At 43.5% G+C, this 26,811-nt stretch overlaps 1 protein-coding gene across 2 annotated transcripts in view; it reads left to right on the top strand.

The window, feature by feature from the left end:
• Nucleotides 1-26,811, top strand: part of LOC103074585 (multidrug resistance-associated protein 4) — a 216,787-nt gene that overhangs the window by 86,329 nt on the left and 103,647 nt on the right. The window contains exons 9-19 of one of the 2 annotated variants that reach the window (XM_007471944.1): nt 798-899; nt 4,491-4,580; nt 5,785-5,976; nt 10,960-11,054; nt 11,282-11,368; nt 16,665-16,761; nt 19,921-20,130; nt 21,576-21,716; nt 22,540-22,577; nt 22,968-23,062; nt 24,780-24,926. In XM_007471944.1, the coding sequence (XP_007472006.1) occupies nt 798-899; nt 4,491-4,580; nt 5,785-5,976; nt 10,960-11,054; nt 11,282-11,368; nt 16,665-16,761; nt 19,921-20,130; nt 21,576-21,716; nt 22,540-22,577; nt 22,968-23,062; nt 24,780-24,926 (1,294 nt within the window). The remainder of the gene's footprint in view (nt 1-797; nt 900-4,490; nt 4,581-5,784; nt 5,977-10,959; nt 11,055-11,281; nt 11,369-16,664; nt 16,762-19,920; nt 20,131-21,575; nt 21,717-22,539; nt 22,578-22,967; nt 23,063-24,779; nt 24,927-26,811) is intronic. The other variant, XM_007471945.1, reaches the window with a different exon arrangement.

Below are 26,811 nucleotides of genomic sequence, written 5' to 3' on the forward strand. Positions count from 1 at the left end.
TTCCTGCTGTCGAGGAGAGAGGGCGTTGACTAAGGAGAAGAGACAAGTGATTGTGAATAGATGCTTGTAAACTATTTTTTAAGAGATAGAAACTTAATAAGAGCATTTCATTTTTAGAACAGTGACTTGAGTGATAGTTAATGACAAGCAGTGATTGATTTACCGTGTGTGAGGAGTAAAGCAAAGTGTACTTAAGCGCCCAGGGAAAGGTCACGACCCAAAACAGGCAGAGCCAGGGTTTTCGTAGGTCTTGTGTTCCCAGCCTGTCCAGTGCCACCTGATATCTGCAGGCCTGGGAATGGCCTCCCTCTCTGTGTTCCTAGCAGTGTTGCATGGCGCTTGGCACTTGGTGGGATTCAGTAAATATTTACGGAATAATTCCCTACCAACTCTTTTGTTTATTGTTAGTAACACAAAAGTAAAACAATAGAAATATCAGGCTTTTAAATGTGTTGGCGTTTGCAGCCACAGTTTCTCCTTAGGGTGGAACCAGTACACTTGTTAAGAAAGTTGCAAGACAGCCTCAGGGCCAGGAGCTCTTTATTTGTCATATATGTAATATATATCATACCATATCCTACGCTATCTGTAGACTTTATTGTATATTATTATAATAGTATATAATATTCCGCATATTACCTAGTCTGTTCTGATGTGAACCTACACTTTAAGTATAGTTGGCAAAACGATATGTAGGCTGTATAAAGTTTTTTACTGCAAATTCCAAGAAAGCAGTTATTGTTGTTTATGCTTTTCTCCTGGAGTTTAAACAATCTGTGTTTTTCCTTTTTCTGTAGAACTTTCTGTTACTTGATGAGATAACACAGTGCAACCCTCAGCTGCCATCAGATGGTAAAATGATAGTGGACGTGCAAGATTTCACTGCTTCTTGGGATAAGGTAACACATCCTGTGCACCAAGATTGTGACTGCTAAAAGACAACAGATTTACTGGAGAACTTTGAGGTTTCACACCTGGTGCAAAATGTGACCTGCTAATTTACTGAAAGTATGTTATAAAAATTCTCAAAATCAGGGGTAAGGTTTGCAACTACTGGAGATTAAGTGTAAAATCAGCCTAAAACATTTGACATGTTGCTCTCTCTCTCATTTTCAAGAGAGCTTTCAAAGTATTTGCACATTTTGACCTTAAAGTCCATATGTTTGTAATGTTAGAATTTATATTGATCGTAGAGAAAAAATGCTGCAGTATGGAATGGGTTAACTAACAAATATACAGCCAGTTGTTACAGACCAGAGGCTTTGGGGAATCAGTGTACATTTTTTGCCTTGATGTTCTCAGATCATCTTATTACATACTGAGGCCATGATTTAGGTCTTTGCTTTGGGGCAGGGTGGGGCTCCCCCATACTAAGCTTCTCGATGGTTCTGGCTACTTTGGTGGCAGCCAGGGATGGGGAGGCGACAGCAGGAGAGCATAGTGAGCACCAGTGATTCCCAGTTGAAGGGTTGCACCGTGTGACAAGCTGACAGGGACAACTGGCAGTTTCTGAACACTTGGTTTATTTATGACGTTCAGGCAAACAGGAAAAAGAGCAGGGTCCGCTCTCAAAACTGCACACCTAGTGCAGCCCCCTTTTCTGATGACTGAAACATTCCTGCCTCCCCGGTTCAGTGGTCCTCTGTGGATCACCCAGTAAAACAGAGCCCATACCGCAGGAGAGGGCATTCCATGTGGGGAATTACTTAGGCAGAGGATGAAAGACGGGGGAAGAAAAAAGCAGAAAGGGCAAAATGGTGGTGCTGGAGACAGCCCAACCCAGAGATTAGCAGTGGTGGGAAGCCGCTCCCACCCCCAGGGCTGGAAGGACTCAAACGAGGTGGTGCCTCTACCAGAGGGTCCACCATCCGGTGCAGAGCCCAGGAGCTCGACTGCTGGTGGGAGTGGAGACCACAGTGCAAGTGTCCGGACTATGCAGACTCCTCGTGTGTATTCATGCCTGTCACACTAAGTGTGGTGCCACTTGCATCCTGTTCACCTACTTCTGGTTCAGTACCTGCTTCCCCACCAACGAAACAGTAGTATGCTCCCAAATAAATAAAAATATACCCCCTTAGCTTTCACACATGGAAACTCTAGCAAGGTACCTTATCTGACCTGATAGTTTCTCCTACCTTAATATTGTAGATTTACCTCCTGGTTGGTATTTCTCATCATAATACACTCAAAGCATTTATGAAAAGCACCATTAAAATTCCATTACGATGGCAACTCTTTGTGAATGGTAACACATACTTTGTATGAAACATTAACAAAATCTCTTATGCCAAACTATGCAGCATTATAAAATGAGCTGTTTTGTTCTTCTTGCAAGAACGTGATAACATGCTCTCAGACTCTGTGTAACTTGCAGTGTAGTACAGAACACCCTATTCTGTTGTCCTGGCCTTGCCTATGGAAGGCTGTGCCCTGTGCTCGGTCATTAGTAATTAGGGCCTCTCAGGTTAGGACATGGGTGAAACAGCCCTCGGGAGGGGGTGTGGCACAGACCTTGGGGATTTTTGGAGAGAAGCGGAGTCTGAATGAATCCCCTGCTGGGTTGGGAGGCTGGAGATAGACATGGGCTTTCTAAGCTGCTCCGCTATACAGCCAGGTGAGCAGGTGGCAGAAGGTTTCAGGGACCCAGGTCTCATTCATGAAATGATGGGACTTGGTCTCAGTCTTTAAGGTTTAAAATAAAAGGTCCTGTGGGAGCCTCCAAGGGACAGGGATTTCAAACTGTGTCTGGCAGCAGAGTGGGGCTCAGCTGATGATCCTGTGTAATCCGCATGCCCTGAGCCTGGATAACCAGGAGAGGACAGGCCTCAGTACCATGGCCTGTCGAGTGCTGCCCCCTCCTGGTCACTGCCGAGCAGTGCCCGATCCTGAAGCCTGAACAGGGAGGGAACTCAGTGTCTGGTCCTGACACACTGTGAGGTGTGGTGACAGGGAGCTGATGTTTGCAAGTGGCCCACTGTTTTGTCGTCTTAACTGAGTGAAAAGTGGTAAAATAAGAACACTAAGTGTCAGAGAAGAAGAAGGGCAGAAGCTTAAATGTTTCTCATGTATTAAAGTCTAGCTTCTTATTGATAGATGTGTAATTCCTGTAACATCTGGGGCTAGTGTTTTGGTGATGAAGAGCCTCAAGCCTGAACAGGGAGGGAAGTCCATGTTTTTTGCCCTGACAAACTGAAGGGCTGCAGCAGGAAGCTGTGTTTGTAGGTGGCTCATTATCGTGCAGTCACAACTGAGTGAAAAGTAGCAAAATAAGAATCCAAGTGTTAATCAAAAAGAAAGGAGTGGAGTAGCTTTTAAAAAATGTCTCGTGTTAAAATATGGGGCTAGTTATTTTGATGATTAAAAATAATTATTTTTTCAGTAGCTGCCTGTATCTATAATCAGTTCAGTTCTTTCCAGAGAAATTTTCCATTTCGAACATTATCCAGACTTCTTATCCAGACCCTGTGCTTTTATTAGTCTTTTGGGCATTTTACTTAATCACACGTGACCACTTTTTTTTTTTTTTTTAACATTAGCAGTTAAGATTTTTTTTAAACACTTAGTGTATGTAAAGAAATACGTAAGTCTAAGTCTCTTTATGATAGAATTTACAGTTTGTTCAAGAACATGACCTGTGTTTGGCACGATGAGTACTTTATTCTTTTCCTCTGTGTTGGCTTGTTTGCTGTGGCATATGTACCTCCATGGTTTGTTTATGTTTTTGCTTTTTTACGATAGAAGTACTCTGTTGTCCCTATTTACCCAGAATAGGTAATGCATTAAGAGGTACAAAACGGAGGCTTTATCACTCTAACCTACTGTGTTATACATAATCCTCCCGCCCCTTTTTTTTTTTGGTTGTTAGTGTTAAATTGAATCTCTGGTTTAATTGGAGCCTTGACTGCCATTTATGTGACTTTATTTATCAAGAGCAACTTTATCATATAAAGTGCCCCGTTGCTTGCTGACCGTTACTGAGATTCATTCTTTATCAAGTGAAAATAGAGATGAGTGGATGGAGATGTCAAATTCTTAGTAGAGAACCGGGCATGATATGTACTTACGCTGCCACCCTGTGGAGAGGAGTGAAGTAAACAACACCAATGGCTCTAATGAAAACTTACAAATGATTAAAAACCTCCCATACTGGATATTCTATTAATTATATTATATTAATAAGCTAGTGTGCACCATGGAGTTTGCATTTTGAGGACGGGCCTTGTCATTTCAACTGCTTAAATTCTGTGGGTGTCTAGAGCTGTGTCCGTATGAAAATCTGGCCAAAGACGTAGGCTTCCTAAAGGCAACTAAAGCTGTTTCAAAGGTGTTTTTTGATGAAAAGGCCCCCCAAGGACTCACTATCTTAAAATAGGAAGGACGACAATGTGGGTTATATTAGCATATCAATGACTCACGTTATTTTCTCTACCTTCTGAAGTTCGCTTTTTTATTTTATTGAAATGAACCGTTTTATAAACTTAAATTTGCAGGCATCAGAAACCCCAACTCTACAAGGCCTTTCCTTTACTGTCAGACCCGGTGAGCTGTTAGCTGTGGTTGGACCCGTGGGAGCAGGAAAGGTAAGTTATGATGCCTTTCGGCAGCTTGATGCAATGCCGCAGCCCCTGTGAAATTCTCAGAGTCGAGCCCAGAGCTGTAGGTAACACAGTTTGAATTGGGTGTATCTCGGACAGCATTTCTCTGTTGCATGGAACATTAGTTTTGCAAGAAGGTTCCATGTCCAAATAAACATGGATAAATGCCCGTTGTGTTTTCCTTCCTGGTGCTTCATGTTACACAGTTGGGAACTGCTTGTCGGGACTTTGGGCGTCTCAGTGAAGGAAATGATTTGTGTGACAGCTGTTCAGGACAGAATGAGACAGTGGGGACTTCTTTCTGTCACAGTGGGCCCTCCAGGAGGTCTGGAGGTTGTAATGGCTCTTCCGGGAAGCTTTGAGCATTTCCTCATGTGACTTGACGTGGTCCCGTCAGTGCACGTGTAGTGAATGTGCAGCCATGTGCTGGAGCTAAAGATACAGACGTGAGCAAGCCCCAGACGCCTCTGCCCTCCAGAGGCAGCCATGTTCTGGGGCGAGACAGATACGCAGGCAGATTATTTCAGCCCAGTGTGGTGAGCGCTGTGATGCTGTGGACACAGACGTGTGGACACGTCACCTCTGTGTGTTGTTAAAGATTTGAAGGACATGTGCATATGCACTTGGTCTGAAACAACAAAATACAGGAACCTAAACGTGGGATATATACACGAGGGGGTGATGATTTAATTTATGATGGAGTTTTGCTCTTGGGACACGGCTCACTTCAGAGTTTTTTTAAAAAGTAATCATCTTTCGATATATTATTCATAGAAAGCTTTATTTAAGAACAAGTGTTTGTCAAGTAAAGGATACCCGGATGCAGGAACAACTGTACTAAACATCAGATACATGAAACTACATTTCCTGCTGGGCTGCTCTGCTAGTTAAGGATGTTAAACATTCTAACTTAGTCTTTGCTGAGTAGAGCCTTTCAGTTGCGGGAAACTCTTGGGCAGTTTAGATTTTCGTAGTATTATATTAATATTCCTTATCAATCATTAGTGTACATTGACCAGTAGTGTTATTTTCAATTTTTTTGTCTCAACTGCCACAGCTGTACTTTATTCTCTTTTAAAAGGAAAGGGTTCGATCGTTTATCAAGCGCCCAGGGTGGGGACAGTTGTTCTGCTGGCGTGTCCGTCCTGAGTGCTGTCTGTTCATGCGTGTGTGTTGCCATCTGTTTCAGTCGTCACTGTTGAGTGCTGTGCTGGGGGAGCTGCCCCCGAGCCAGGGGCTGGTCAGCGTGCACGGGAGGATCGCGTATGTTTCTCAGCAGCCCTGGGTGTTTTCAGGAACTCTGAGGAGTAATATTCTATTTGGGAAGAAATATGAAAAAGAACGATATGAAAAAGTAATAAAGGCTTGTGCTTTGAAAAAGGTGAGTCATAACTTTTGAGTTATATATACTCAAACTTCAAATGAAGATAGTGTTGGTTTAAACTACAAGGTTTGTTAAAAGATCCTTTAATGTTGTTTAATGCTTTTAAGCTGGTCTTCTGGGTGGACATGTACACACGAATGCTACTGTTTGAATTCTGATGTGGTAATGACGCTCACAGAATGCCTTTTTGGGGGAGGGCACTGTTTCACTTTGTGAAGTTTCATTCACTTTTACCTTCTTTTTTTAATGCACAATTACAAAAATTTGTAAAAACAGCACAGTTTAATGAACTCTCAGTTACCCATCCCCAGCTTCAGCCAGGATCGGCTCATGGCCAGTCTTGCTGCATCTCTACCCCTGCCCACTGCCAGCCCAACTCCCACCCCAAATTATTCTGAAGCAGATCCTAGACCTCAGATTAGTTTATGTGTAAACATTTCACTAGTTTTCTCTAAAAGACCTTTGGAAAAAAGTTACCACATTATTACACCTGAAAAGTAACCTGAATTTCCTGAATATCATCAATGTTCTCGTCAGTGTTTACATGTTGTTAATCATCTCACTGGGAAATTTCTTTAACCATTGCCTTGAATCAGGCTCCACATAAGGTCTGCCCCCTGCACTTGGTTGATGTCTCCTTGGTCCCTTTTCATTCTCTAGGCTTCCCTCTCCGCTTTGCTTTTTTTTTTTTTTTTTTTTTTTTTTTTTTTTTGCGGAGCACAGGCTCCGGACTCGCAGGCTCAGCGGCCATGGCTCACAGGCCCCGCCGCTCCATGGCATGCGGGATCCTCCCAGACCGGGGCACGAACCCGTGTCCCCTGCAACGGCAGGCGGACTCTCAACCACTGTGCCACCAGGGAAGCCCTCCGCTTCGCTTTTGACTTGTAATTTATTATTTAAAGAAAAAGTAATGCTTTAACATTTCTTCTTAATACGGCCTATTTTCAGTGGGGAAGAGATTGTTTTCAGAAATGGCATTGAACTTCATAGAAAATGGAAAATGAAACATTTCTCTGTACATGGGGATTTAAATGAAATTAGTGAATCAGTTATGCAAACTGAACTTAGCTAGTAGGATAATATAATTTAGTGAAACAAAAGAAAAATGTAAATACTGATAAATACTATGTTATTCTCTTTGGTTATAAAAATCTGAATAATGGCGTTAAAGAGCTCTCCCCGGGGTCTGGTCAGAGCAGTCTGAACATCGTGTTGTTCTTTTATACTGTGAGGAAAAGGCTGGGACAGGTTTTCAAAGGTGTGGTGTTAAAGGCCTATGTGGAAATAGTTACTCTGCTTGAACAATGGCTTAAACATCATAGACTGTGTTAGATGAGTAGCATTTGATGATGTTCTGGACACAGCACAATTGTTTGCTTGTTTAATGGGCTTCTGTTTCCTTCTCGTGAGTTATGGTTAATGGGAGGTTTTTCGTTTACAGAAATGAAGTAAAGTTGACAGTAATGAGGTAGATTTAAAAATAAAAGATATACGAAAAGGGGAAATGCAAATGTAAGGCAGTAAGAAAAATAGCTCTCATTTATTCAGAGTCCATGTGGAAGTCATTTTTCTGTTTGTCACTCACATGCAAGCACACATAACAAGGTGTGTGAGTTATTAATCTTTTACAAGGATCTTTGATGTTACCATCCATCCATCTATAACCATTTTATAGTTAGTAAAACTGAGGCTTGAGAGATGGAATGGCTCACCTCTACATTTGCAGCTCAGGTTTAAGACCCAAGGGGGTCAATGCTTTGCCCCAGCCCCCTGGGGTGATGGGATCAGTAACTCGGACCGTGTTCTGGGGCTTCACCCACCCTCGGGTGTCCCTGCGGCACAGACTCTGGTGGGAAGGGGCCCCTGTGGGATTGGGCTGCACAGTGATTCTTCTGTATGTGATGTGAGGTTTATAAACACGGACTGCTCTCCTGTTGTGCTGCGTGGTCGGGACATAGAGTTGGGGCCCCTCGTGCCCATTCCCTCCTTGGCAGGAAGGGAGGCCCAGGGCAGAGGAGTGGAGGGCGGAGTCCTGGCCCCGGCCTCGTCACTTGCCTGCTGTCACTTTGGACACGTCCTGTTTCCTGCCTGGGCCTCTGACGTTTCTGCAGCAAAATGAGGGCGTTGGGTCAGAGGGTTTCCAAGAGGTTTTGCTGCTGCTCTGAAATGGAATCCATGTGTCAATGAATGGGCATAAGACCGTTACAGGTAATATTGGTGTCGTGGAATTATTTTGACCTGTAGATACAGAGACTGCATGTGTAGTAGGGGAAAAAAGTGTGGTCTTTGGAAAGAAATGGTCCTGAGTAATAATCTCAGGTGTTTCTCTGTTTCCTTTTTATAAAATGAGGGGGAGGTATGGGTTTGTTGTAAAGAAAAAGGCAATGTTTGTAAAATTCAAACCTGCCAGGTTTTCAGTAAATATGTACATAGAAACAAAAATAATAAAGATTTCTTTTTATGGGTGGTTCCCATGAAATAGGAAAAGGCAGCATTTCTATTATTACATATCTCAATAACTAGATGCTTTAAGTACGTGTTTAAGTTCATTGAGCCGAAAACATATCTGTAGTTAAAATATAAAGTAATCCCATTTGGCAATGTCGAATTAAGCTGATGCCATATTCAAAGTGACCCTATAGGGAGTTATACAACACAATGTAGGGAACAACCTAAAAAACGTCTGGCCTGCTGTAGGGATCGTGTTTAAACTGCAAGGCTTAGGAGATAGAAGGCGCAGGGAATGAGTTTCAGTTTCTCTATTTAGTAGGGAAAAAAATCATGTGATTTCGGCTGCGTTTCTGAACCTCACCTGGCCTCAGTTTCATCATCTTTAAAATGGAAATCATAGTGCTATCGGCCAAATGGATTTAAAGCTGTGATGAAAGGCGAAAGTTTTACGTTGTTCGACTCTGGAACCCAGCCCTCCTCTGCCAGGGCCTCATGTCAGGTCCCCGTTAAATATTTTAACAGTCTGTTCCATGTTTGTACACTGAGTCTCCAGCATCCCTAAAGGGCCCTTGATGTGCTTCTGGACAGATGGCATCAAACCAGTGTCGCCATTTCCTAGTTTTCCCGTAGTTTGTATGTCTGCTTTTCATTGAAAATTGGTGAATAAGAATACCTTCCTGTCAGTGGGAGGAATTGTAATATATGATGAACTCAGGCTTTTCCCCTTTAACCTAATCAGAAAATGGTGGCTGGGAAATCAGCCTGACTTGGATTTTACTTCAAATCGTCTAAAATGTTTTCCCATTTGTGCCTGGTCCTTAAATAGGTTGCAGAGCTAACAGCACACTTGAAGTCCTCCTACCAGACTTGGAGAGAGAGCCTGTTTCTTATGCCCTAACTGTGGTCGAGCGGATCTAAGTGCCTTTTCTAAAACATGGTTCAGATTGCTGCACTACAGTGTGGTGCTGTTTTGAGAAGGAAACCAAAACAGCATAAAATGTAGGCATAAAAACTAGGCCGAACAGTTTGCAAGGACTGTCATCAGTGAAACAGAGGCCAAGCAAACTGTGTGTGTGTGTGTGTGTGTGTGTGTGTGTGTGTGTGTGTTGTAAGACTGGGAATGTATCTTAAAACAGCTTATTGTGTCTCAGGAAAACCAAAAGCAAGCGATGGTAGTAAAAAATTAAGGTAAAAAAAATGATGAATTTTCATAACAAGAGCAATTGCTGCCTTTCATTTGATGCTCTGCATTTAAGCTTTGAGTGTAAAGGGAACCTGTGTGTGCCTGTGTGTCTTTGTGGCTGTCAGGGAGGGTTATGATGGGGATAGTCTCTTTCTTCTCCTTGTGGTCATGTGCTTTGTGTGTCATGATTCACACTGTGCGTGGGTTTTCACTGTTGGTTTGATGAGAAAATAGGCCTCAATCACCAATAGCAAGTTACAATCCCTTCACGTCCTTATTCCATTTATGGAGGGTGTTTGTTCACTTGTTTTGATTCTCACAGGATCCTTGAGTTTAGTGATTCTTCTTTCTGAAGCACATTTCTGTAGAAGTTGAAAATGAGACTTAGGGATTTCAAAGGACTAGTTTATCATGGAGATCCCAGTGTGCCACTAGTTCTCTCCCCAGATTTGCTGAAGTTGAGACCAAGAAATGAGGGCTTCATTTGTAGAAGGGTAGTCTGTCTATCCTAGGTTGATGCCTGAGGGGTTTAGTAGAAAACAAACTCTGCAAACTCTGCTTGTCTATGCCAGGATCTGTCAGATGATAATTACAGGCAAACTAAATCTAAGCCTGCTTCACCCTCCCAACAGATCTACTCAAACCCCCTCTCAACTGAGCCCTTCTCGACCCCAGTAGTGACTCACTTTCCCTCCTTTACTCCCTATGCCCCTAAGCCGGCTTCCTTTTTCTTCTAGTCCTTAGTACTTGCACTCATGTTAATTTTCCATCTCCCATCACGGAAAGAAACTCTAGGGACTTTGTTTCCTCTTGGCTGAATTCCTTGTGCACAGAACAATGCCTGGTATATAGTCAATCCTCAATAAATGTGTGACAAAATAGCCATCAGCATAAACGCTGTGAAAAACTACAGAATGAAAAAAAATGAAAAGCCCTGAGAGGTTTTTTTTAATGTTTAAGGTTACAATTTAGTCACTATAAAATATACCCATTGCTGTTGATCAAATACTTGTATAAAGAACTGATGCTAGAAGTTTAGCATGGTAAGAGGAGAACACATTTTATGTGGGTTTTTTCTTTTTTTCTTTTTTTTTTTCTTTTTTGCGGTACGCGGGCCTCTCACTGCTGTGGCCTCTCCCGCTGCGGAGCACAGGCTCCGGACGCGCAGGCTCAGCGGCCATGGCTCACGGGCCCAGCCGCTCCGCGGCACGTGGGATCTTCCCGGACCGGGGCACGAACCCGCGTCCCCTGCATCGGCAGGCGGACTCCTAACCACGGCGCCACCAGGGAAGCCCGAGAACACATTTGAAATCTTTCTCTTTTTCCCCTTTTCTGTCTCCATGTAGGATTTACAGCTTTTGGAGGATGGAGACCTAACTGTGATAGGAGACCGGGGAACCACGCTGAGTGGAGGCCAGAAAGCCCGGGTCAACCTCGCAAGGTAAATGGCGTTTCAGTTGCCTTCCTGCCCCTCCCTCCTCCATGGCGCTTAGTGGAAGTGAGCTCGCAGACCCCGCTCACCGGGTGGGCCCTGTGTGAAGCATGGTCTTGGCCCTTTTCCATGGGCTCTTGGAATGAATGATGATTTGTTGGACACCATCTTGATTCAAAGATGGGACACAGGAAGCTTGAGGCGTTCTTCTCCTGACATCTCTCCACGTTTCCTAGAGCCGTGTATCAGGATGCAGACATCTACCTCCTGGACGATCCGCTCAGTGCAGTAGATGCAGAAGTGAGCAGGCACCTGTTCGAACTGTGAGTTTGCTCCTGTTTTCCATCATTTCTGCTTTCCAAGAACCCTGTAGAGATCAGGCTGAAATCCTGACTTTCACTTTGAGTTTCTGGAATTTGTTGTCAGTGGCTCTTGTTTGGCCACGGAACCCCTGAAGCAGAACAGCTCTGATGCTTTTCTGTGTATAATGTGTCCTAACCCACGCTGACTGAGGCGTCTACGGAGTCTAGACTGGCCTCTTCGAAAGCCTCGTGAACTTGCTTTTTCTGAAACGGCGCCCACGTCTACCCCACGGTTAGTTACCTTGCTGTCGTTCACCTTGTTAAAGCCCACGAGCCCTTCCAGCTGCACTTATTAAAGCCCTGCTGTGTGCACTGAGATCCATGCCCTTACAGATGTTGTTGCACAAAACCTCTTAGTTTACAAAGGAGAACAGTGAGCCAGGAGAGGGGAAGGACCCACACGGGGCAGAATAAGGGAGACTAAGACGTTCAGCTCTCGTTTCTGCCTCTAAGGAATCTGTGTCTGTGGAGCTTGTTAAGACAGATGCCTGGGAAGAGGTCAGCAGAATCGCGGTTTAGAGGGTTTGTTTATAGGATGGTAAATGCTAAATGGAAGTAGAAGTGGGCAGCTATGGGCTTTCAGGTGAAGTTGGAAAGCTCCCTGTGCACTGGCCTTAGCGGGAAGTGCCCTGTGGGTTTGCAGGCTGGAAGGGTTTGTGGAGGCTGAGGATAGGATTCAGTTCCTTTTGCTAAATAGGAAGATTAGAAGCAAAGGTGGACACTGAGAATAGGATTCCGCTTCTTTTGCTTAATGGGAAGAAGCAAGGCTGTGAGAACAACAGCAGGCACGTCCTTGACTGGAGGATGCACGTTGTATGGCAGAGAGAAGCAATTTGAAATTTTCGCCATCAGTTCCTCTTAGTTTGCTAGGGCTCTGTCTGTCCAGGCTGCTCTCACAGGAGACCATAGACTGAGCAGCTAAGAAATAACAGAAATTTATCTCTCATAGTTCTGGAAGCTGGGAAAGCCCATGGTCAAGGCGCTGTTAGATTTGGTGTCTGGTGAGGGCCCGAGACCTGTGTCTTCACATGGCAGAAGGGGTGAGGGAGCCGTTTGGGTTCCTTATATAGGGACACTAATCCCATTCATGCAGGCTCTGCCTTCATGACCTAATCACCTCCCAACAGCCCCATATCCAGTACCTTCACTATAGGGATTAGGTTTCAGCGTATGAATTTTGAGGAAAAAAACAGTCTATAGCAGCCTGTTAAATGGTGAAGGCTGGAAGGTCAAGATCAAGGTGTGGGAAGGTTTGGTTGCTGCGGAAACCTCTCTCCCTGACTTCCGATGGCATCCTCCTCGCCGTGTCCTCTCGCTGTGCCCTCACGTGGTCTGTTCTCTGTCCATGTGCCCTGCTGTTAGGAGTTGGGCTCCTCTGTTTCTTTTTTTTTTTTGCGGTACGTGGGCCTCTCACTGCTGTGGCCTCTCCCATTGCGGAGCACAGGCTCCGGTCACGCAGGCTCAGCGGCCATGGCTCACGGGCCCAGCTGCTCCGCGGCACGTGGGATCTTCCCAGACCGGGGCACGAACCCGTGTCCCTGCATCGGCAGGCAGACTCCCAACCACTGCGCCACCAGGGAAGCCCGGGCCCCTCTGTTTCTGAGGACCGCAGTCAGATTGGATTAGGCCCAGCGTAATTAAGGGTAAGAATTATTTCTTTAAAAGCCCTGTCACCAGATACTAAGGTACTGGCAAATAATGTGTCAACATGAATTTTGGGGGGGAAAAACTTCATTCACTGCAAGTCCTAAGTAGCATAGTAAAGAGGTTTTCGCAGAGTCAGCAGTGTGAGAGAGAGAGACGGGTGAGGCAGCCCTGAGCTCTGGATACTGGGAGCTGGGATTCCACGTCCACTAAGCAGGGGTCATTGGCGGGTTCCACCAAAGTCTGTATGTAACTTGTGCTTAGTTTTGGGGTGGTGAAAGAGCTCTGGAGATTGATGGTGGTGATGGCTGCACGAGAGTGTGAATGTACTGAATGCTACTGAGCTGTATGCTTAAAAATAGTTGAAATGGTAAATTTTACGTTATGTATATTTTACCACAATAAAAAAAGTGCACAAGTTAGCATTGAATCTTTCAGAACACGAGAGGGCAGCCGACACGTGGCATGGCCTCCAGCTCTCTGGTCTGACCCCCTTTTCCCACCCTCTCCTCATCGTGACTTGATGAATTTTCCCTTAGAGAAGTGTCTGTGGCTTGTCATGGGTTCAGTGAAAGGGCGCTAGTGCTGTGACAGAGGTTCCCACCCCCCATCCTCCTGGCATCTCGGGCAGTTCAGCCTCCCTGTTCCCAGGGTGCTTTACCACAGAAGTTCTCCCAAGTTCTTGTTCTAACAGAGGCAGTATTTATAGCTGTTGGGTTTAATGACCTTGGATGTACACTTGATAGAAGCAAGCTTGTTCAGACTGTTGTTTGCTAATCAGAACCACATTCTCTGGGCAAACTTAGGGCAGGGAGCACGAATGCAATTTAGGAAATCACTCAGCAGCAACTGGAGAATGTTCTCAACGAGTTAGAAAATTGGATGGAACAGTACGCTCTGAAAGATGGTGGTCGTGTTAAAGCTTAGTAATGGGGAGTGTTTTGTATTAAAAGTGAACGAATCTCACTTCTACCTGCCACTAACAGTTTCCCTTAGTCATGAATCTATAGCCAAGGTTATTAAGGTTTGTGAGTTTTCCAACTATACGTTGTAAACCTTAAGTGGATTCTCTCACCTGCAGAAGGTTAGAGCCTTAGGTGAACTGATGCAGTCTCACCTGTGTCCAGCTGTGGATCCCGTTTTGGTTCAGAGAGCCCCACATCGCCAGACCCCCCGGCTCCCGCGTCACCAGCTCTTCAGGCCTGTCCTGGTCAGATGCCCACGCTGCTGTCCACACACACAGTTCGCCCTTTCCGCTCCAGCCCTTCACAGACCCCCCGACGGGCCCTTTCTCACACCTGTCTGTCTGTAGATACTGCTCCCTCTGTGCCAGAGCCCCTGCCTTTCCCTCCTGTTCCTTCAGGGGGAGCCTGTGCCCTTCTGTCTTCCCACAGCCCTCGGTGGATTGCACTTGACCATTTATCAGTCCTCCCCACCCGCTATGAGCTGTGAATGCATGAAGACGCCTTAGCAGGGCATGTTCTGTCCCAGGACACTTGGACCTGCTGTGCCTTCTTCTAGGGACGTTTCCCCAGATAGGCTCCCGTGTCACCCCCATCTAAGACAGCAGCCCCCCTTGCTTTTCCTTCAGAGCACACATCACGGCCCGATAGTGCATTTTCTAAACTCGTTCAGTGTGTCCCTCTGTTCAGGGTGCCGAGTAGTGTCTGCTTTCTTCACCTGTGGATGTATGCTCGACAGTTAAGACTGTGCCTGGTATCTCACCAAAGCCTGAGGAATGAATGAATGTAGATAGGTGCTCTTTTTCAGTTTTATTTGATTCACTCTGCTACAAGATGTATCCCCTGTTAACACGGCCCTTATATAGGAATATATATAGTATTATAGGATTAACACAGCCCTTATATAGGAATAATGCTTAAAGAACTCATCCCTGAATCAATTCTTTTTGTATGGTATGTCTTGGAAATCTTTACTCTTAAAAACTTGGAAGATAGATTATTTTCCTAGAGAATTGGATTAAAAGTCTTAATTAGGAATAAATTTGTAGCCATCAACTGATCACTTTATTGTAATTATTTATATTACCTTTTCTGTGATGGAATTACAGGAAGAAAACATTCTAAAACTTTTGGGTAGCTCTGTCTTGGACATGGCAGCCCATTAGATTTGATTAACGTCTGCCTTCAGTGGCTATTGACAGATAATTTTGAATTTAGGAGAAACAATTCCATTAAAAGCTTTAGTGCTAAGTCTGAAAAGGTGTTTACTTGGTCAAGAAATTTAGTACAAAAATCTGAACTAAGACATGTCAAAAGGTAAAAATAAGTCCGTTTGGACATAATGGAGCAACGGTGTATGTGTCTACGTCCTGAGCCTTGCTTCTGATCACAGACCCAGTGTCCAGCGTGTCCCCTTAGGACTTTTCTGTCCTGAGTCCAGAGCACATGACCGCTCGTGGGTTAGGAGGAGTGCAGGCGGGGCTGACGTGTACTGAGCGGATTGGTGGTTTGATTTCTCAGAACATGTGGGTGAGTTGTCATTGGCCTCGTTTTGAGATGAAGACACTGAGGTTTAGTAACTTGTCCGATGCTGTCGGGCTCGTGAGAGGGATTGAGCTGCAGTCTGCTGCCTCCAGACTCTGCATCTGGTTCACTCAGCAGGCTGAGCTGTGGCCCAGGTCGCTGAGATTTGCTCTGTGAGGGGCTCAGGCACCCAGAGTACATGCCTGGAGCCCTGCCTGTGGTCACCGGGGCCCTGGATGCGGCTACTAGCTTCCCCAGAGGGGTTGTAGACCCCTCTGGGATGAGCCTGGGGCTGAGTCCCCAGGGGTCTGCATTTAAAATGTGGAGCAGTCTGAGGGGTTACTGTAAAAAAAAAACACACTGAAGTTTGAACACTTGAGGGGATTTTGGCTAAGAGAATTGGCGTGGGTTGGGCCACTGGATAGTATTTCCACTGTGATGTGGACCATTTGGACTCTCATCTTTCATTTTCACATTCAGAAAGTTTTCAGTGCGAATGAAATAAGATTTACTTCCGGGATGAGACTGGGAGTGTTGTAGAGACTGATCAAGGCCATGATAGCATTTGTTTTCAATCTAATGTTATTTGGGAAGAAATGTCTACAAAATGCAGTCTGGCTAAGGTTACTGAGAAGCTGTGACTTGTTTAGGGGGGTTAATATGTACATCGTAAACAGTCACCTCGGAAACTGTCTATGAAAATGTGTACATTTTTCTATGACATAGATCACTGTTCTCCCATTCTCCACATAGGTATAAAATAATTAGTATTTTAATTCAGTCAACTTTTGGAATCTTGGTTTTGCTCCATTGTTTTTCATTGTGAACTATGTAAATAATTGTTAAGATCAGTTTTAGGAAAAACAACTTAGCAGTTGGTGCCTCTTTCACCGGACTGCTTCTCAGAATTTTTTAGTGGAGCTAGATTCAAACTTGCTGCTGATTTGAGGACCTAGTTGAATTGATTGATTTACATTTGTATTTAATTTGTATTCATACTGGTATTTGAAGTAGAGAACTTTGACTGCTGTCTTGTCTTTTTCTCAATATGTTTTCAAATTCTCTGTTTCCAATTTGGAGCACCTCCACTAATGTGCTTTTGCATGCTGTACCTTTTACATTTGTAGGTGTATTTGTCAAGCCTTGTATCAGAAGATCACAATCCTAGTGACACATCAGTTGCAGTACCTAAAAGCTGCAGGTCAGATTCTGATACTGAAAGATGTAAGTAATTTCTAAAAGTCTGTGGAAATTGCTAGCACTTAGTTGTGTTGAAGGCCAGCCCTCCCTGCAGGTCACTCTCCTTGGATTCTTCGTAAACGCCCTTTTCTGCCTCAGTTTAATGACCCCCTTTTCTCAGAGCTGGTATCCATGGCTTTGAGGATGAATCCAAAGACCTTAGAAATATCACTGTTACACTCTAAGCCGCATAAGCCCTGAACTGTGTAAAAGTGCTACTGCAGAGTTGCTGAATTATCAGTGTTGTTGTGAAAATTGTTAAGGATAATGATGCTATTTGATTTAGAACTTTTTATTTTCCCCTTCCACAACCTAAATCAAAGTGTATTATTTGGAAATTAGAGATACTGAGACATGTTTTTATCCACCTGTTTGTTATACAGTTTGCCTAAAGAACATCTTTCATTAATACCAAAATGGGTAACCGAGCACCCCCAGTTAGGATGCCCACTCTGCTGGTTTACCCAGTTGCTTTGTCTCAGTGCTTAGATCTTTTTATGTGTCTGATACGTGTGAGATCGTGCGCAGCAGTAGGACAAAGCCTTGCCTTCCCAGGGCTCCCGTTCTTATGGGGACAGATGTGATGAAAGAGGGGGTGGGGCTGATATCCTGGCTTCCTCCCTGAGGAGCTGGTGCCTCTTGGGCCTGAGTGACATGAAGTTGCGGGCCATCCAGGCACCTGGGGGAGGGGGGTCCTAAGGAAGGAGCTGAGCTGGCAGGTTGGAGGAATGGCAGGAAGGCCAGCGTGTCTGAGGAGAGAGAGCAGGGAGCCGTGGAGGGCGCTGGTCTCTGAGCAGTGGGCGGTGGGCCAGGAAGTGGGATGGAAGCCACTGGACAGTCCAGAGCAGGGGAGTGATGTGGTCTGAGGTGGGATTTAAAAGATTCCTCCGATGTTCGCTGGACGGGCAACAGCAGAAACAGAAGTCTTGGTATTGTTGAGAAGATTCTAAAGCTGCCATAACAAAGTACTGAAGACTAGGTGGCTTAAAACAACAGAAATATATCTTCTCACTGTTCTGGAGGCTGCAAGTCCCAAATCAAGGTGCTGGCCGGGCCGTGCGCTCCCTGAAGGCTCTAGGGGAGAATCCTCCCTTCCAGCTTCTGGGGTTCACCGGCCTTCCTTGTGGTTCCTTGGCTTACAGCTGCAGGACTGTAGTCTCTGTCTCTGATGTCACATGGCCATTGTCCTCGTGTCTGTCTTAGGCTCTTCTCTTCTCATAAGGACATCAGTTGTATTGGATTTAAGGCATCCCTACTGCAGTATGACGTCATCTTTCCTTCATTACGTGTGCAAAGAAGCTGTATCCAAATAAGGTCATGTTCAGAGGTGTCATGTTTAGGGCTTGAACATATCTTTTTTGGGGGGCCACCATTCATTGCATGCACAACAACTCACGTGTTTGGGGGTTGAGTGGAGATTATTGAGAATTTTGCCGAGTTAGTGGTTGTTTTATGCTTCACTCCTTATTTGCCTGTGTTCCTCAGCACTTCCATCGTGAACCCTTTTCTGTCCCAATAAGCCCTCACTTATGAAATGAATTTCTGCCATAAGAAAGAGTATTAAAATGCAGATCCTCTATTCCTCCCTAAATCGGGGGCTCAGGTTCTTCCAACTTGAGGATAATCAATTTCATATGCAGAGACATGATGCTAGTGTGGTAAAGCTCCAGCATCAGCAGTGTTATGAGCACAGAATCGGTGATTGTCAGAGTAACCTGAATGACCAGAATAACGGGTTTGTGGATGTTTCAGGGCCCCCTTATTGCTTGTTCTGAGGAGACCACCCTCAGCTTTTTAGTACTGTCAGAACAAGCAGTTATCCGCTGGTGAGCACCCTTGGGTGAGTTGGGGTCCATCCTTACTGTTTGTCTGGTCCCTCTCTCACAGTAGTGAAGGGGTGACTGCCTCCCCGTCCCTTCAGAATTATCAACGTTTGGCTGCAGAGTAAAATTGCTTTCTTTGTACCACTAGTCATTTCCCTGTGCATCTTACAGAGAACTAAGTAGAAAGTTGTTAATTTCCTTAAAGACGGTGTATGCATTTTGCTTCCCAAGTGGAGTAAGACACAATATATCCTGAATAACTTTCTAGTTCTGCAGTGTCAGTTGGTACCCAAAGGCTTCACTGGGTTTCCCCCAGTGGCCCGCCTCAGGGGATAGGGTGAGCGGGGTACCAGCTGGGTACCTTCTTCCACCTGTCTTGCCTTCACCAGAGCTGCCCTCCTTTGTTTAGTTTTTTTTTTTTATTCTCTCGTTTTAAAATTAGTTATATATGTATAAACTTTTTATTTAATATTGGAGTATAGACAGTAAACAATGTTGTGATTGTTTCAGGTGCACAGCAAAGGGACTCAGCCATACTGCCTTCACCAGAGCTGCCCTCCTTTGTTTAGTTTTGCATCCTGGGATTTTCCATATTTTGTTTGCAACTGAATGAATCAGCATCTTCTGCACATTAGTTTATATAACTTTGTAAGTGAGGGAAACTGTGCAATGATGTGTCACATGTGTTCAAAGAAAATTATTAGACTGGCTACAGTTGAAGCAGTTGCCTGATTTGGGGAAGACTGGCTGCTTGTGATTGGTTGTTTGTTCCTAAGTTCTTTCTCAGACTAAAGTGCATTGGTTCTGGCTGAGGTTTTCATTTGTGGCGTGGGGTACCAAGGCATTAGAGCCATCCTAGTCTTAGGGCCTCCTTGTTTAGCTACTTTATCAGGTGGAATATTGAATTTTCTAACTTCTGTGTTTGTGGGGAGGTTGTAAAGACCATGAAGACGCTGTGCATGGGTTCTCTCAATTCTCATGTTGTCTAAACAGACTATATTGGTACTCCCACCAACATCTGTGCTTTTTGCTTCCCTGAAAATGCCCGTGATAGTTACGTCAGTGGTCTGCATTTTAAATTCAGGATCACACATTTCTTTCATATCCCCCAGTACCTAACGCAGGGTGTGGCAGAGAACAGAATGCTCAGTTCAGTTGAACTGAACTGGATTTGTTAACCAGAATTTCAGATACAAGGATCATTTTTTTTTAACAAAAATCATACTTTAAGATTAATTTACTTCTCTTGATTAGTATTTACAGTATATTAGTATTATCAAATGCAAATGCATTCCTTTCAAATTCTTTATTGCTATTTTAGGGAGAAATGGTGCAAAAGGGGACTTACACTGAGTTCCTGAAATCAGGGATAGATTTTGGTTCCATTTTAAAGAAGGAGAATGAGGAGACTGAGCCATCTACAGTTCCAGGAACTCCAACTCTGAGGAATCGCACCTTTTCCGAGTCCTCAGTTTGGTCTCAACAGTCTTCCAGACCCTCGTTGAAAGATGCCGCTCCAGAGGACCAAGATGTGAGTGTGTCATCCTGCAGCATGTCCTGGTCTGTCCGCTCTCAGTGGACTCGTGGACCTTCAGTCTGCTCCGCTCGTGACATCTTCGTTTGTCCCAAAGTAGATCCTAAGTTGCCTGGCCTTACTCCGTGGAATTGGTAGAATTAAAAGAGCATGCAGGGAGCAAGCCTGATGAGGGTTCTTCTTTGGGTGTAGGGTCGAGAATCTTATGGACTCCAGGAGTGGGTGTGCTGCTGTGAATTCCGGGTTTCATGTGAGATTGACCTTAGGGTTCTTCTTTGGGTGTAGGGTCGAGAGTCTTATGGACTCCAGGAGTGGGTGTGCTGCTGTGAATTCCGGGTTGCATGTGATACTGACATTAGAATTCTTCATGTTACCATAGTTAAATCGACTTGCTCTGGTAGACCCGGGCTTGCCTTATTCATCCAGAGGCTTAATTTGGAGAACCCCTCATACCCGGCCTGCTATGACTTACATTCAATCAGCTACTTTTCCTACGTGTTGGAAGGTTCTGGCAGTGCAGGTGACTGGTGGTATTTTTCCCCGTTGTCAGATGGCCTGTGATAGGCCAAAGGTAGCATGTCCAAAGGACCTGACACATAGTAGACACTTTGGAGTTAGTTCTTGTCTTTCTTCCTTATCTTTCAAGACCGAGAACCACACCTTTTCCACCTTGCATTTCCAGTGGCCAGCATAGAGCCCAGGGCATCCATAGCCCATGTGACTCTATGATGTATTCTAAGTCCTCCAGACAGAAATGCAGAAATGCACTAGATCTCCGTTAGAAACATGCACAGGTATTCCTCTATATCCAATCCCTCACTATCCAAACCCGGGAGCCTGGATGATTCTGGTAAGTATTCAGATTAGTCACTCACATTCCAAACTCAGGAATCCCTCTCTGAAATTCAGGAACCAAATAGATTTGGATCATATGCTGTTCCCCTGCTATCCAAACTCACATGTCTCCAGCTCACAGTGTGAACTCAGTTTATTCTATTTAACTAATATTTTGAACCCACACTTTGTTTTATGTTTCTATAATTGAGTGACACAAATAAACTAAAGGGATACTTTAGCTACATAACATTTTGTATAATTATTTTGGAAAAAGCTTCTGCATTTATACTTTAATCAGTTATGTTGTAAGTGGGCTATCAATCATGGTGTTCTAATTTAAGCAAAGGTACCCAAGAACATTGTGCAAATGGTATTCCTTATCTCTAATAGATTCCTAGAAGTACCATGGTTGGGTAAATGCATACATGGTTTGGCTAGATATTTCCACACCTTTCTCTGTAGGAGGTGGACCATCTTGCACGCTCCTATCAGCATATAAGTTGTGTCTCTTTCCCCACAGCTTTGCAGTGGAGGTCATTGTTGAACTTTTAAAATTTTAGGGTTCATTATTTATATTTTTGTCTCTCGCTGCCTTTCCTTTCCAGACTGAGAATATACAGGTTACACTATCTGAGGAGAGCCGTTTGGAAGGAAAAGTTGGTTTTAAGGCCTACAAAAATTACTTCACAGCCGGTGCTCACTGGCTTATCATCATTTTCCTTATTCCAGTAAACATCGCAGCTCAGGTAAGTAAGGACATTTATTTTAATTTGTGCCCTAAGGTTGATACTTATAATACTCTTTATACTGCATTATTTATTTTACAGTATTATTATTTTTAATATGTGTATTAAGGGATTTATTTCAGAAAACTGACTACGTGAGATTGTGGGATCTAGCTGGGTGAATCTGAAATCAGAAAGGCAGGAATGTGGGCTGGAACCCCACCCAGGCAGGAGCTGACCCTGCAGTTTTGAGGCAGAATTTCTTCCTTCTCCAGGAAGCCTCAGGTATTGCTCTTAAGGCCTTCGTCTGACTGCAGAAGGCCCATCACACTGTCCAGGGCAATGTTCTTTACTTAAGTTCTGACGATAGATGTGAACCACATCTACAAAATACCTTAACAGCAATATCTAGATGAGAGTTTCGTTGAGTCACTGGAGACTGGGCTAGCCAAGCTGACACAGAAAACTGACCATCACAGTACCTGTCAAGCTTTTTTGCTTTGAAAAATCCTGACATTTATACAATTATTAACTGTATTTTGCAGTCCACTAGGATTTGCACTGAAAAGCGTTAATATGTGCAGAGCAAAATAAGTGAGGCTTACTGGGTGTTGTGTGTCCGTGACAGAGAGATTCTAGGAAAAATATGAAGTCTTTTAAAGATTTTAAAATGTATTATGCCCTTCCCTGACCTGTGGTTATCTGGGATGCGGGGCTTACCCCTGACCTGAGCTGGAAGGACCGTCTCCGTTCTCTGGAGGCTTTCCATCACCCATTCTAGTGAGTGGGGTTTTGAGACGGTCAGTAATGTCAGTGTTTGAGTGATTGTTGTTTCCTGCTCCAGGTTGCCTATGTCCTTCAGGATTGGTGGCTTTCATACTGGTGAGTGATTCCTGGTCTGACCCAAAGTGCTAAAAAATCAACACGAATCCTCAGTTTCCCACACAGTCATGGCGGGGGGATGGGGCTTGTTCAGCCTCCTCTTCTGATCCGCGCGTAGTTTCCCTGAAGAAAAGTTAAAGTTCCTGCTGGTGGGTGTGACCCTCCCATGGTCTCTCCTGATGTCTGACCCTTAGCAGGTTCCTTACAGACAATTTTGAGAACTGTAAGTCATGATTCAAATTGAATTTTTATAAGGTAGACAGACACAGGGCCTTGTGAGCTGGGAAACATTTTCCAGCATAAAACATGACTCCTAAATCAAGGTTAATTTTTTTTTGTATTTACCTAATTCCATCTATTGCATAATGTTTTTTCTTCCCTGTTCCATAGGGCGAATGAACAGAGTGCCCTGAATATCACTGTTAATGGACAAGGAAATGTAACTGAAAAACTCGATTTATACCGGTACTTAGGAATTTACTCAGGTAAAATTGAATCATCTGGTCTATTATACGAGAGTCTGAGGTGCTTACTATGAGCCTGTGTGAGCAACTAGGGCTTCCAGGAGTAATTCAGTAAATAATGTCTTAACAGATTAAGAGTCTGAGTCACATTTATTCTGTGAATTAATTAGAATAATTATTTTTAAAATCTACTAGAAGAGAGAGGTTGAATGAAAACTCTTAATTTGCTCTGTACTGGATTTTGGAAGTTAAACCAGGATTGCACATTCAGAAAACCAGCCACTGGAAATGTGTGGCTATTGTCTATTCTAATAGGTTGCTTTAGCTAAATCTTATATCATTATATGGATGGGCAAGAGGATTAGAAACGGATCCCCACCCTATGGTTCGGATTGTTCCAATTCTTTCTGAATAAACCTTGGCTTTTATGGACCTTGGATGAAATCCTCTGGCAGCAAGGGCCCCCAAATAAAAGCATTATTCCCTTGTAGGTATGCAAAACTCCCCTTCGCCACATTGCTCATCTCTTGGGCTTCACTAATTACTTAAGAGAGAAGCTAAGCAGGGAGAAATCCAGTGTCTGGGAATTAGGATTCTTACTTTGAGATCACAATGTTATCGTGTCCGCAACTGTGCGATTAATTTAGCTTCTGGCTTGCCAGGCTAATATTAACATGACTGTCTGTTTTCACAAGAGTGCCTAGAATATATGTAGCATTACATACTTTTAAAAGGAAATCCTCATCTAAAATTTTAAATATTCCCACAGGAAATACTCACACAAGCCTTCTGCAAAGATAGAGTGAGTTATCTTTGTAAGGACATACTCACTGAAATTTTGTGTGTATTTCGTTGATCTCTTACTAAGAAATCTAAGTCCTTTAGCTGTTTACCTTCTGAATTGGTGGACTATGGGGGCTTAAAGGAAGAAGGAAGGGATTTTGTTATACATTCGTATAGGATGGTGGGCTAAGGAAAGTGCCTATTGACGGAATCCAGGAATTTGAGCGGTTTTCAGGGTTTAAATAAGTGTTCTGTTTTCTAAAGGGAAAAAAGTTCTTGATGGAATATTTATTACAGAAGTTATTCTATTTAGCATTGTGAATTCAAAAGATGTTAGGGGAGGGTATTTTAATTTTTATGTGCATAGTAAGTACTCATATCACTAACAAACCGGAATTTAAATGATGATTATTTATAATTTGTATTTTTCTTACAATTCAGTTAGTTAGAATTAGATTTTCTGCTTGAAAATTAATGTGGTATTGTCACATTCTTTAAAGCTACTTGGGCTTTGTCTACAAGGAAATGGTAGTAAATCATTTCTCCTGTTACCTGTTAATTCACATGCTGTTACCAAAGCATATCACAATATTAGACTGAGACATGTCGTAATTAGTAAGATTTCAGATGCGAAGCAGGGACCATCAGCTACTTTTTAAAATTATCTTTCTTCTGAGTTTTTAGTAGAATGTATAATTGAATTAGGAAATCCTTGAATGAAATTTTATTTTACATTTGATGTTTTTCCCCATGAGGTTTCTATTTAATGAGAGGAATACCATGATTTTTATATTCTTCTTTGTAAATGTACCTTGTGAATGCATTAAACTCTTTTAGAATCCAGATGCTTAATGGAATAAAGTATTTACATAATATCTTTATAAGCTGTGTGGCATGGTTTAGCATCCTTGATGAAAAGGCAGAGATCTTCTGCTGAGTGGTTTCTCTATTTCAGGGTTAACTGTATCTGCCGTCCTTTTTGGCATCGCCAGATCTCTGTTGGTTTTCTACGTCCTTGTTAGTTCTTCACAAACTTTGCACAACCAAATGTTCGAGTCCATTTTGAGAGCTCCAGTATTGTTCTTTGATAGAAACCCAACAGGTAAGTCTGACACCAAGTTTCTCAGTAAATATGTCTTGTTATCGTACTTAATGCCTGATTACGTTTGATATTTGAGATGCTTGGAAGAAATTCACTGTGCATGTTGATCCATTTTCTACAAAAAGCTTTGCTGCTATTTTTCGCCTACGAGAGGATATCTGAATATAGAGGCATATACGCTTTTATTCCAATTTATGTGTGTGTGTGGAAAGATAAGTGTATGCTCACTTTGCAGAATGATTTAGGACCCAATTTGTTGTGTGGCAGTTGAAACACCCTACATTTGATGCAAATATATTTAAATATTTTTGGCTAGTTGCTAAAATATTGGCTGTGTTATATTCTGTTAAGGTAGGTTGTCTGCTAGAACCTTCTTATAATGAATCTCTACACGACAGGCTGTGTGTTTCTTTCTTTCATTTCCCATCCGCTTGTGGAATCACAGAGCTCTGGCATGTGCCGTGACTATGAGGTTTACCTAGAATGGTAATGAAAAATTAATTAAAACCCAAGATTAGTGAAATGTAAACATCCTTTTAAATAAAATTAACTGTGTAATTTACATTGGACTTTTGGTGACATGTAAGGGGCTTTGTGGTACATAGCAGGTGGATCCTCAGGACTAAGTTTTTGGATATGAGTGTCCCTGGAGGTTTATCAGTGGTCGCTTCCTTCACCCTCAGGCCTTCGACCTGTCTTGCTCCTGACCTGGGCTCCTATGAAGAATTTGTTTATCAGCATACATGCCCTCTCTGTCCACTTGGTCCGACTTGTGGAGAGGCCCAGGGTGGCTTTGTTTTTGCAGGCAATGATTGACAGTACCTTTCAAGGCAGGGATGTGGGCTGGAGGGAGGACAGGAGTAGCCTTGGCCTGGCCATCAACTAGCCATGTGACCAAGGCCAAAGCAGATACATACTGCTGAGCAGGCGAATCTCAAGGCAGGATGTTGTCTGCCTTGCTGTAAACGTATGGAGTCTGGAGCCAGCTGCCTGGGTTCAGTTCTGGTGCTAGTTACTAATACTAATCGTCCATTAACGTGATATTAGTATTTATGTGTTGGTTATTTAATTTCTCTGTGTCTCAGTTTTATCTGTAAAATGGGGGTGCTATTCACGCACTCATTAACATATTGATACTGTTAGAATTAATTAGGTTAATACATTCACAGCGCTTAGCATTCGGTCAGTGCCTAATGAACCTTAGTGACTATGAATACATGGTATCTGGGAACTTCGTCTCTTGTGAAATGGGAATAACTGCTACCCCTCCTGTTTCACAAGACTGTCGTTAGGATTCAGGAAGACTGTTCAGGATGGCAGATGTGTTGTGCAGATTTATTCAGCACACGTTGTTTAGTCCGGGCACTGTGCAGAGCACAGGACGGTAAACAGCAGAGGCCCACACAGATCTTGTCTTTTTATGTCATCATAATGCAAAAGTGATTGGAGGATTATGTGCTATTATGGCTGTGAAGTTGCTTCAATTTGTCAGTTAATGTGAAAACTACAGCCATAAAGTTGGGAGCATTAAGTGGGACTGGATGTCTGTTATCACAGCCTCTGAGTGCTGGTGACCACAGTTAACCAGGCTCTTCATGTGCAAGACCTGTAGGCTTCTTCAGACGCTGGTTTATTTGTTATTCAAGGATTTTTGACCACGTTTAAATCTGAGGTCTCTAATCTTAGAGCAGCTGGCATGCTCGTGTTTATCTTGCCTCCCCCTCCTGTATGTATTAGCAGGACTTCATTCCTTCAGGAAAATAGAAGCCCAAATAAGTACTACAAACATAGGCCTAGTTTGCCCAAAAGGTGTAGGGGCCAAGAATTATTTATTTACTCTTTTAGTGGTAGATGAAAACTTTTTTTAATTAAAAATTTTAAGTGA

This window comes from Lipotes vexillifer, unplaced genomic scaffold, assembly GCF_000442215.2.
Source record: "Lipotes vexillifer unplaced genomic scaffold, Lipotes_vexillifer_v1.1 scaffold1345, whole genome shotgun sequence".
NCBI classification, from domain to species: domain Eukaryota; kingdom Metazoa; phylum Chordata; class Mammalia; order Artiodactyla; family Lipotidae; genus Lipotes; species Lipotes vexillifer.